The sequence below is a fragment of the Nansenia antarctica genome, assembly GCF_963989245.1.
Source record: "Nansenia antarctica genome assembly, chromosome: 20".
In the NCBI taxonomy this organism is placed as follows: domain Eukaryota; kingdom Metazoa; phylum Chordata; class Actinopteri; order Argentiniformes; family Microstomatidae; genus Nansenia; species Nansenia antarctica.
This window is the reverse complement of record NC_137693.1, coordinates 8,328,400-8,340,886: the sequence shown is the minus strand read 5'-3', so window position 1 is coordinate 8,340,886 and position 12,487 is coordinate 8,328,400. Positions and strand designations below refer to the sequence as shown.

Below are 12,487 nucleotides of genomic sequence, written 5' to 3'. Positions count from 1 at the left end.
GCAGCATCATACTCAAACTCAGGCAGAAAGGCAGGGTCCGGCCAGGTTCACAGTCACAGGCTGTCAGTGCATCATACAGGTACATAATTCAGCATGGTTAGGCTATATATAGCTGTTTCTTTTTCTATTCTACTATTCTATTCTACTTCTGCTGTCTGCGTCTCCCTGGGTATTCCTAGACCAGATGGCAAACAGTAAAGAAATGCCACAATATACCAGGACTTAAGAAACGAGATGTCCAACAAAGGATTTGACTAACCCTGGCCAATTTTACGCAACAAGTAGACTCTGATGCAGCGGAGACAGGGTTGCCAGATTGGCTGGTTTTTGGTGGATTTAGAAGTTTTTAGATTGATTAGGTTGGAAATTCTCAATCCCATCTGGCAACCCTTAGCGGAGAGTCTACAGATATGTTTACAGATATCACACTGTGTGCACACCACACTTTGTTAAAATAAATAAAGCTTGTACTATTCTACTTATAATACATTCTACTGATGTAGTGTAGTCTACCATTTGGTTTTAGTTATAGGCTATTGCTCTCACTTGTTTGTACCTTTTGCTAAGTCAAGCATTTAGAATGTAGAGTGCATATTGCGAAATTTCGCAACGTCAATAACGCATCGGCCTCTAAAAAACGTATTTTTTTTTTTTTTTTTTTTTTTTACTCCGTTGCGAAAGGGCCCCCGCCACCACCTTGCGGGGGGGCCCCGGGATTTTGCGCTACGCCACTGTGCAATACATGTGTGTTTGATACCATTCCTCATTATATATGATATACAATGCATTACAATTCCAATGTCTACCTCCACCAGCCTCCCCTGGTTGTGTGTACACTGTAGCCAAGGTCCTCACCATCCTGAGAACTGTGTTTGTTTCAGGCGTTGGCTGTTTCCATCCATCTAGATGGAGATATGACGAGGCTCTTTAAAGAAGAAACAAATGTGGGCAGTCCAGACTTCCTTCCTTAGATGGCAGATTTGTAACCTCTTAGCAACCTGGTCCCTAGGCTCCGTCTGAGAGCTGCCTCCCTCCCCCTCAGCTCAGCGGTTAATAAGCAGCCAGACAGACAGAGTCTGCTCCACTCCTGTCTATTAGGGCCGGGCTGAAATGACAGGAGGACTCTGGGAGCATGGACACCCCAATAACAACCAATAACAACCAATCACACACACAATGATTGTTTGTCAAATGTATACTGTGTAGTGTATACACTCACCGAACACTTTATTAGGAACACCTGTATACCTTCTCATTCATGGAGGTGATATAATGGTGTGTGTGCCCGTTAATACCAATCAATCATCGCTTGAATGCCACAGCCTATTTGAGTGTTGTTGCTGACCATGTGCATCCCTTCACGGCCACAATTTACCCATATTTTAATGACTACTTCCGGCAGGATAATGCACCATGTCACAAAGCAAAAGTCGTCTCAAACTGGTTTCATGAACATGACAATGAGTTCAGTGTTCTTCAGTGGCCTTCCCAGTCACCGGATTTGAATCCAATAGAACCCCTCTGGGATGTGGTAAACGGGAGATTCACAGCTTGAATGTGCATCAGAAAAATCAGCATGAATTGCGTGATGCAATCATGTCATCGTGGACCAGAATCTCAAAGGAATGTTTCCAACATCTTGTGGAATCAACGCCACGAAGACTTGAGGCTGGTTTGAGAGCAATGGGATTAGTATTGGGATAAGTATTAGTATTGGGATAAGTATTAGTATAGTGTTGCTAATAAAGTGTTTGGTGAGGATATACTGGCACACCCAATAGACAATGTGTAGTTTATTTCCATCCTGACAAACCTAGCTGCAGTCACCTGACACCACTGTGTTGACTGGGATCAAGTGGAGAGACTTCCCTCTGGAAAAGCTGGAGAACCTGTTTGGCTAGCGATGGTTCTGACTAACTGTTATTTGGGCTGCAGTGAACAAACATTCTCACTGGCTCAGTGACTTCTCACCCAGCAGGATGGGAGTGTGAAGAGAACCCCCACTCTCTATGAATCATGAACCATGGTTCATCTCCTTCTCCTGGTAACTAACACCCACCATGTCTAACCTGTATGTTACCTGGGAAGGACAGCCACTACACTACCTTTTCCACACTACCTGGATATGTCACATTCCTGACATACCTGTAATTACTTGCACTGACAGGATGACAGGTTGATTAACAGCAGAACTGTTAGTCATGGCCAAAATGATGACAAATTAGCTCGAATGAGAGATTTCAGGTGTGCACCTTTTTTTGCAATCCACAGTTTAGTGTTGTTTAAATAGTCACTATATAACATAGCAACACCTTGGAGAACAAGGAATGTTCTCACTATAAATGACTACAAAGTGAGCTCTCTCTTTAGCATCTACCCCAGCAATATGACACAACATAGTTCCCAGAAGTCATGCAGCAATATACACAGAAGAAAACAACAAACAAATTAAAATCATCAATTGTTTTATTGAAATGTGTGAAGGGAAATGAGGAATTAATATGAAATGTATTGAACAACAGATATATACAAAGTAACCATATAGCCGTAAAAACAGCTCTTATAAGACCTTGGTGCATCATAGACAATAGCCTCCAGCTGCAGTCTACATATGTGTACAGTAGTGTACCTATAGTATGTAGCCTATATGCGCACACTATAAAACATATAGCCTACACTATATAGTATGTAGCCTGCAACATCATAGACACGAGTCATTAGCCACCCATGGGATCACCCAGAAACAAACACGTCTCTGGTGTAATAATAATACCTTCCGATTGCTAGCCGGCCTCTCTAACCGCTAGGCTACCGCCACCCCCATGGTGTATTTACCCAACACACGACTCTTAGTACAGTACAGTACAGTGAGTGTGTACATTGTTTGTACATACGATCCCAGTGAGTATTGAACCCACAACCTTAGCGGTGCTAGAGCCATGCTCTACCAACTGGTCCTCTCGGGATAATTGATTGAGGATCATCCGTCTATGAGCAATGGAGGCTGGTGGGGGTAGAAATCCAAGGATGGGCTCATTGAAATAACAATCAAACACACCATTCCTCACTTCATTCCATGCATTACAAGCCCATGAGCCCATCCTCCGATTTCTCCCTCCACCAGCCTCCCCTGATCTACAGTACTTGTAGAAGTTGAAAGGAAGTTGAGACAGTAGAAGCAGAGAAGTGAGGACTGGAGAGCCTCATGCTTGGGAGATAATAAAAAGGATGAACTTTAAGAACTAAATGACTCAAAGACAACCAAAGAGGTGATTCACTGTTGAAACATGACTTGGGCTGGGATACACTCGCATTGAAACTGGATGCGTTATAACAACGCATAGGTTGTGGGTTCGATTCCCGCTGGGACCATAAATACTGAAAAATGTATGCCCTCACTGCAATGTAAGTCGCGTTTGGATAAAATGCATCAGCTAAATGGCGTATACTGTATTATTATATTATAAAAAAGACCAGTAGGTGTGATGAGTAAAAACACAGTAGGAACACATTTCTCAGAGACACTGTTGCGTCATAGACAGTGGTCTTTAGCCTTTAGACTACCTTACGTAACGGGACGGTTTCACAGACAAGGCTTGAGCCTAGTCCTGGACTAAATCCCACTTTCAATGTAATAATCTCCATTTAAGACGCTTTTTAGTGTAAGATTCGGCTTAAGCCTCGTCTGTGTAACCGGCCCCAGGAGTCTGTAGCATCATAGACACCTGCCATCAGCAGCGGTGTCCGTTCATCTGTACAGCACAAACATACCAAAAAACTACAAACACATATTTACATCACAGAAAGCGGGGGGTCTGTCCTGTGGACCCACAGCTGTGCACGTCATTGCTCTAGCCTAGCACTAACACACCCGATTCAGCTACACAACAGGCTTGATGATGAGTGGACCATTCAAAGTGTGTTAACGACGGACTGGAACAAAAACATGCCATGGGATCTCAAGGACCGGAGTTGAGAAAAGCTAGCCCCTGTCAGAATACTCTGAAGAAGCGTACGTTCTCCCTCCCTCGAAGTCAGCACTGACTGATCTCGCATAATTGGTCAGCTTTCTACAGCATTTGATTTCACCACCAATCATGCTGTGACAAAATGACGATTGATTGAAGGTGAGGAAGGAGGAAGGAAGGAAGGTTGCCTGTTTAGAGTTTTGGAACAGGACCAGTGATCTAAAGTGCTTCAGTGGAAATCCTTTCTGTTCCCCTCTCTCTCTCTCTCTCTCAGCTGATGATGAAGACCCTGGGTGCATCTTCTCTCATGGGAGGAAGGCTCTCCATATGCTCTATCAGTATGTCCTTGTCTTCCTTATTCCCCCTCTGTCTCTTCCTCTCCTCCTCCTCCTCCTCCTCCTCCCCCACTCTTTGAGGCTGACACAGGCTTCCCCTTAGGCTCTGAAGGGTCACCTGATTGGGTAGAGTAGAAATAGAACACAATAGAATCATATAAATCAGTACTTTATTTGTTCATTTTCAACGATAGAAAAATAAGTCTTCTGCTTTGCTTTGCTCTGACACCTAAAATGAAAGAGAACTGGAACGTGGGAGAGGACATGTGAAGCAGAATCAGGCAGTCCAGAGGTCCCTGCCCGCCCCCCCCCCCCCCCCCCTCTTGTATGTAATGGTAATGTGTGGACAGACAATGTCCTTCAGCTCTTCCCACAAGAAACTAAATGGAGGGTATCTACCTGGAGGTCCTTGAACAGGTGCAGCATAGCCACGCCCACGACGATGACCAGGAATCCCCCCACAGTGCCCACCACGTCCACCCCCGTCATGGCCCCCCACTCCTTGAACAGGATGACTGAGGTTGTCAGCACCACCTGCGGCACACGAGGGGTTGGTTAACAACGGTTATACGCAGCAAGTTAATTAAGTTACATTTTATTTACTTTTATTTTTGGGCATTTAGCAGACACCTTTATCCAAGGCGACTTACAACAAAAACATTTGTCTAAGTAAGTGAATCATCTATCCATCATCATCATCATCATACGTAATAGTAATCTATGTCAAAACCAAGGGCCATTGGCAGTTACAGCTAGAAGAATGAAGTTTCTTTTCTTTTTTTTCTCAAAAGGACCACTATCCTCTTGAGATCAAACTGAGATCTGGAGTTGGTGTTACAGTGTTGTAACCGAGTTACAAATCGATCAATCGGTGAAGAATAAACATAGCCTCCTTCTTTGGGGAGGTTGCTAGCCAGAGCATCTGTTAGCCACCGACGGGTGTGTTTGGTTCTACGTACCGTAGTAAAGCAGACGTAGTAGATGGGGTAGACCAGCAGTGTGTTGAAGGTGTCCAGGGACTTGTTCAAGTAGTTCACCTGGATGATGATGGAGCTGACCAGGGTGAGCAGCAGTATCCAGGTGAGAGGGTTGCGCAACACCGACAGATCTGAGCTCACTACGACAGCCAGGATGGAGGAGAAAGGAGGGGTTCAATTCATTCATTCAAAATAGCCCACCATTTCCTTACCCATCAATTCGTGCATTTTTCAATTTCACCACCAGAATCTGAGTGACGCCTGCATCATGGTATTAAAAAACAATTAGAAGATCTTCATTATCCCGTCAACATCTAGTCGAGTACAGATACATCATGTACACACAACCTGTTTTATGGTCTCCAGTCACATTAGCAACAGTAGGTTGTCGCATTCAAGCATTGATTGAATTATTGATTAGGGCCCAAAGTGTGCCAAGAAAACTCAGGCCTAGCCTATAGTAAATGGACTGCCTTATTCCAAAGCGCCTTACGACGGCCTCTCATTCACCGACACACACATTCACACACCAATGGCGGCAAGCTACCACGCAAGGCGCCGGCCCCGCTCATTGGGAGCAATTTGGGGTTCAGCGTCTTGCCCAAGCCAAGGACACCTCGACACAGCCGCCCCAATTGTAACAATTGTCTCTAGTAACACCAGCAACACTAGCCAACCTACCTGTACGGATGGCGATACCCAGGCCTTTAACAGAAGACACGGTGAAGGCCCCCAGGAGAGAGCAGATACCGATGTACACCAGGATGTTGGTCTGGCCCACGCGTGGAGAGAAGTAGAACACCAGGAGGAGACACGTCCCCAGCAGGACACAGGCGTACACCAGGAAACCTGCAGAGAACACAGACCGGTAAGTTCTAACCCGCGGGGAGGCTGGTGGAGGCAGAAGCACTTGTCTCAAACCGTTACTCGTTCCGTGCCATGCATTACACTGAGCCCAGTCCTCCGATTTCTGCCTCCACTGGTATCTATTTAACTTGTTCAGGACTTAAGCAGCATTGGTGTCTGTTCATATAGAAATGTATCATGTAAAACCAGACAGGCCTCTCAGCCATGCGAGAGTACAGTATAGGTCAGCTGTGAGCATTTTTCTATTTTCCTAGAAGCTCATTCATGCGCCTGGAACCCTTGGGATGGAAGGCAGATTCAGTTTCAGTTATTAATCTACTCTACCTGTTATCAGGTCAAAGTCCTGAGGACATAATGTACTTTACTGTTGCAACCAGGGGGAAGTTGCAGGGGGAAGGGGGGGGATACAGATATGTAATAAAAATGATGATGCTAGCAAACAGCTGGAGCCCTAAAGATAAGCCCTAGAGATAAGCGTACAGGATGCTATACCAATGAGGTTGGCACCAGAGGTGAGAGAGAGAGAGGTGTTTCTCTGGGGTATGGTGTACAATGGTTAGGGAAACAGACAGGAGCAACTCTCACCTGAAGATAATTCCCTGTCTACACATCATCGTTGACTGCTTCAAAACAGAACTCTTGAATAATAACAAATACTTCCCCAGTATATAGTCCACAACAACAGTTGGTTAGTAAAGAATGCCAGCCTTTATTCAAACAACAAAATACGTTTAAAGTAAATGGCATGACTTGCCAGATTCTCTAGGAATGATTGTTTTAATTTTGAGTTATTTAATGAAGATGAATTTGCTTTTGGAATTTGAAATTATAATCAATATTCACAATGAATTAGTTGTGTTCTTATTTGTTGATAATCCAATGTGACAACTTGCCCGACAACAGTTTATCCGCTGATGGGGCAAATTGTCACAAATGCACACTGTCTATTTAACAGTCTACAGCTCTGTACTGAAATAAGATATAATCAATACAAAATATGTGCTCAAGACTTCCTTCTTTCATTGGGTATGACATTTATACCATTGTGGTGTATTATGCCCAGTAAATGTTAAGACAGCTTGTGACAAAATACCCCGCACTCTTGTACTCAGCGGACATGGATTGTTTGACAAGGCAGCATACATTGACAAGGCAGCATACATTGACAAGGCAGTATACATTGACAAGGCAGCATACATTGACAAGGCAGCATACATTGACAAGGCAGCATACATTAACAAGGCAGCATACATTGACATGGCAGCATACATTGACAAGGCAGCAGACATTGACAAGGCAGCATACATTGACAAGGCAGCATACATTGACAAGGCAGCAGACATTGACAAGGCAGCATACATTGACATGGCAGCATACATTGACAAGGCAGCAGACATTGACATGGCAGCATACATTGACATGGCAGCATACATTGACATGGCAGCATACATTGACAAGGCAGCAGACATTGACATGGCAGCATACATTGACATGGCAGCATACATTGACAAGGCAGCATACATTGACAAGGCAACTACATTGACAAGGCAGCTACATTGACAAGGCAGCTACATTGACATGGCAGCAGACATTGACAAGGCAGCTACATTGACAAGGCAGCTACATTGACAAGGCAGCATACATTGACATGGCAGCATGTGTGTATATATATATGCAAATGTTGCATTCAGCTGTTGGACTTTTTTCCTCTTTAAGATTGAAGTATTCCCACACTGCTGATAAGATTCCACGCAGGTAGCTACTAGCCAACTCTGCACGCGAGTGGCCACTGGCTACTACTGTTGTTATCATGTGAGTGACACGTTGTATCGGAGCGCAGATCGGAGCCTATTTTTTTCTCCCATCTATGATCCAGCATTCTGGACCAGTATCGGACAGATACCGATGCCGTGGATCGGATCGGGGCATCCCTAGATGCTAGCTACGAAGTTCCTTCCTATAGACTTAGACTCTTACAGAATCTCAGTGTAAATGAATGAATGAATGAACGAACGAACGAATGAATGAATGAATGAATGAATGAATGAATGAATGAATGAATGAATGACATACCAGGGTCCAACAGCTTGTCAGCCATCTGCTGCTGTGTGGTGACCTCCTCTTCTTCAGGCGCGTGGATCACCATGAGGGTACTGCCAAGGATGCTGAGAACGCAGCCCACCTTCCCCAGCAGGTTCAGTGTCTCCCCCAACAGGTAGGAGGACAACACTGCACTGTGACAGCAAAGAGGACAGACAACCAGTCATTTTGAATATCACTGGAACCCACAACCATAAGGTTAAGACACAGAACAGTGGATACGGATGTTCAGTAGCAGGTGGAGAAGGTGAGTCCACCTAAGCCATAATGGACACAATCCATTGTGCAGTCCGGTGGAGGCAGAAATCGGAGGTCAGGCTCATTGTAATGCATGGAATGGAATGACAAATGGTACTGTACCTTTCCTCATTCCATTCCATGTATTACAATGAGCCTGTCCTCTGATTTCTACCTCCACCAGCCTCCCTTGGTACAGACCAAACATTTACAGTACTTATTGATATGCAGGGATATATATGTCAAGTAATGTTCATGTTTCTTTGGGATGCATTATGCAAGCAAGGCATTACCAGGCACCATTTGGTGCAAGGTCATAATAGTAACCTGTCGAATTCTGAAGTAAATACCAGGAAGTAGTCACTGATTGCACTCAATTACAAACACCAGGGCCCAGTTGTTTAAAACTTTTAATCTGGATCAGAATGATCCCGATTCTTTTTGTTGCTATCCAGGATCAGATCGAGCTGTCTGATTTCCCCTATGAGACTCAAAATCAGCCAGATAGATCTGATCGTGGATAGCAAAAAAGAATCAGGATCATTCTGATCCAGATTTAAAAGTTTTGAACAACTGGGCCCAGGAATATTACCAGCTGAAATTGGGAGTAAATAAGGGTGGAAAAGTACAGAAACAAGATCAGCTGCAGTCATGGAAACGAAGCGGCTCTGTCCACCTCGGGGTAAATACAGGCGACAGAGAAGCCAGAAAGTAAGGGTACCTGATCAGGACACTTAGAGCGCCTAGAGGAGTCACCACAGTCGCTGGGGCAAACATGTAAGCTGCAAAGTTGGCCACCTCGCCAGCACCCACTGTAGGAAGCAGAGAAAAAACAGCATTAGGATAAAACACACTGTGTGTGTGTGTGTGTGGGAGGGGATTTTTGTTTTCTTGGGTAAAACCAACTCACTGGTTAGAAGGCCTCCCCACCATAGCCAGTCCTTTAGATACCCATGACCACCGTCACCTGTGGAAAGCGCGCGCGCGCGCACACACACACACACACACACACACACACACACACGATTAGAACCCTACATCAATCTTTTTAATATGAGGACAAAATAATCAATAACACGGAAAACACCACAGTAAGATAAATGATAGCTGTGCCGCCCTTTAGACTACACTAAACCTGTATCTCACCAGGTCAGCTGACTGACAGCGGCAACGACCTGGAAAAGAGATGCAAGGAGGATGAATGAACCAATTGGTGTCTAGGGCTGTTTTGATAAGACTGTTGCTTATCACACGTCCCTCCCGTGAAGACGATAACGTTGTCTAATGCTCGACTCCTCCAGGAGTAGCTGGGGACCGCTCCGGTTCTCTCTCTGTTTGATCTGAAGTCACCCGAGTGACTAAAGAGAACCCCTTTATCAGACAGTTGGTGGCTATCTAATCTCACTCAGGATAGAGCGGTAACACACACACAGTCACTCGCACATCCCCGCTAGGGCGTCGGTCTGGGATTACAGTGCCATTGTCAACACCGCAACGAGATAGCTTTGAATCTCGTTTGAATCTCGTTTGGTGACGCTTGTTTTCAAATTGTTTGCCTTTCGATAGGGGAAGTTGAAATATTGACACTCCAGTGAAGAGTGCAAGAACTTAGCGTCGCTAACTGTGACTGAACAGGTGTTCCGTGTTTTCTGTATGCTTGTTTTATAGATACTATATCTTGTGACCCTGTTCAGCAGCTGAAACATTGGGGCTGGCCAAATATTGAATTCAATCAACCTAAAGACTAAAGCAATAACAAACCTGCGTGTCCACCCTCTCTCTGCATTTTAACAGTATTGTCTTAGCACTGCAGTGCACATACAGCTTTATCATACAAATAAAACGGTAGCTTGGTGCAGTGACTCCTGATCTCCAACTGGGTGGAAAAGGCACCATATTGCTTCTTCTCTCTATGGGAGTGTCTAGAGGGGGTATGGGTAGGGGGTTTGGGTATGGGTCTCTAGAGGGGGTATGGGTCTCTAGAGGGGGTATGGGTAGGGGGTTTGGGTATGGGTGTCTAGAGGGGGTATGGGTAGGAGGGTTGATTAGGATCCCCATTCGCTGATGCAAAAGATGAGCTACTCTTCCTGTTTGAATGAATGAATGGTCTTTATTGTCATTGATATAGTACAGGTACCAAACAACGAAATTTGGGAGGGGGGGCTCCCCCCCAGGAAACCCACCTGCTCTGGTCTGTCCGTTACCAGCTAGCCGCAGGAGGGCCTTCTTCTTCAGGATCACGCTTCCGCCAATCAGGAAGGCCGACAGCACGGCCAGGGTCAGCCCGATCCAGAAGTTGTAGTTGGTCCATTTGTCCTCAGCGGCCAGTAGCTCTGTTTCCGTGGCGTTGGGGTTCAGAATGTCACTGAAGGTGTTGTTGACGACTGCTGTTCCTCCACTGACTACACACACAACCGCCCGAGAGGGACACAACAGCCGGACTACTGAACCTGGTGAAAGGAGAGGAGGGTTTGTCATTTGTGTGTGTGTGTGTGTGTGTGTGTGTGTGTGTGTGTGTGTGTGTGAGGGGTGTCAAATCTCATTGCTGAAAAGAAACCCGCCCCAAATACTGCCTGTGAAACTTGAATGGACAATGGCGTAGATGTAAATGGGTAAATAGTAAACAGGTTGTTGCATGGCTGGTTGTTGCTTAAGGAGCAATAACCATGACAATGATCACAATGACCCTAACTCTAACTCTAACCGCATTGTGACTGTGTACATTTTTTAATATATGTATTGTGAATTGTATAAGGGACCAAAATAAACATTCTCAATCAATCAAACCCTATCCACACACAACCCCACTTGAGTGACGCAATGAACTTGAAGCCATTTCTATCGTTTTTTTGGTCAGAAACTTGACATTTCATATATCAAGCAATTTTGGTGTGACAGTTTGTTTCATTGGTTTCCTTTTTGGCCAAGGTTTCTTAAAAACGAAATAAACAAACGGTACGGATAGTTCACAAATCATTAACAACCAAAATGGCATGGTACAGGATGACCTCACTTCTGGGATTGTGGTTGGTCTTAGGTGACATACTCTTCCACACACTTAAACCACCCGTTACCTTCTTATGATCTTTGACATACCAACTCTTTAAAAAGGCCTGAGGCATTTAAGGAGGTCTTTCTCTGGAGGGGCTTTGAGAGTCACAAGCCTCATATACAAGCCAAGTATAAGATATTGAGACCACTTCTATTATCTCGTTCAATAATGTTTGACTAAACTATTTCAACTAAAAGGTGAAATCCTATGTAAATGTTTGTTCTGTCAACATGGGCGTTCTGAAACACACTGTTGACTATTCCCAGTGTTGTAAAACAAACCTCGGCTCTAATGTCAGTGTGCATGACCTGCAAGTGGCATGACTAATTCCTGAGCAATTCCTTTATATTGTCCCAAACTATTACAGAAATCTACCTCAACAACATTGCATTGTGACAAATTAATTAGATTTCAACCCCTTCAGAGATGAGATGTATTTCAGCCATACAAAAGTAGATGTTAGTAAACATTAAGAATGCTTACTAAAAATAAAAAACAATATGCCCCTCACAGAGATCCTTGATTGCACAGGCTCTAATAACAACGCCCTGTGAGAATAATCACTTCTCCCTCAAACGCATGATCGAAGGTTGTTCTAGACTAATTTACAACAGAACTATAAAGTAATGGAGGTTGAACTCAATAAGAGGCCAAATTAACTTACCGTTTCTACACGATTCCTCCGACAAATGGACATCTCGCATCGTGTTGATTTATGACCAAACAAATCACGTAGGGTAGGGGGCAGTGGGGGGGGGAATTAATATCAGCTCAAGCTGTTTCCCCCAAACTAAATGTCTCTCCCTTTCTGTCCACACAAAGTAATCGTCTGAGAGGTAGTTACTCTTTACTCCGAGGACAAATATAATCTAACCGAATCTAAAACGATCGATCACGCCATTAACGGGAAAAGCTTTAACACGCACACAAACAAGTCAACCTGCACAGGTG

At 44.5% G+C, this 12,487-nt stretch overlaps 1 protein-coding gene across 1 annotated transcript; it reads right to left on the bottom strand.

Moving 5' to 3' along the window:
* Window positions 1–2,487: 2,487 nt before the first annotated feature.
* On the bottom strand, window positions 2,488–12,443 carry nipal4 (NIPA like domain containing 4). Its single transcript, XM_080549384.1, has 9 exons — window positions 12,201–12,443; window positions 10,668–10,934; window positions 9,395–9,451; window positions 9,206–9,296; window positions 8,221–8,381; window positions 5,962–6,129; window positions 5,263–5,420; window positions 4,703–4,837; window positions 2,488–4,421 (listed from the first exon to the last, which is right to left on the bottom strand). Exons 1-9 carry the CDS (start codon window positions 12,238–12,240, stop codon window positions 4,239–4,241), a joined length of 1,260 nt encoding a protein of 419 aa, XP_080405510.1. The 5' UTR covers window positions 12,241–12,443; the 3' UTR covers window positions 2,488–4,238.
* Window positions 12,444–12,487: the final 44 nt, after the last annotated feature.

Excerpts from the sequence above, each read along its gene's own strand:
- nipal4 (XM_080549384.1), bottom strand. The coding sequence starts at position 12,240 with ATGCGAGATGTCCATTTGTCGGAGGAATCGTGTAGAAACG. Across the intron at positions 9,452-10,667 it reads TAACGGACAGACCAGAGCAG|GTGACGGTGGTCATGGGTAT; the intron begins GTGGGTTTCCTG and ends CGCTTTCCACAG. Across the intron at positions 4,838-5,262 it reads ACTACGTCTGCTTTACTACG|GTGGTGCTGACAACCTCAGT; the intron begins GTACGTAGAACC and ends CGTGTGCCGCAG.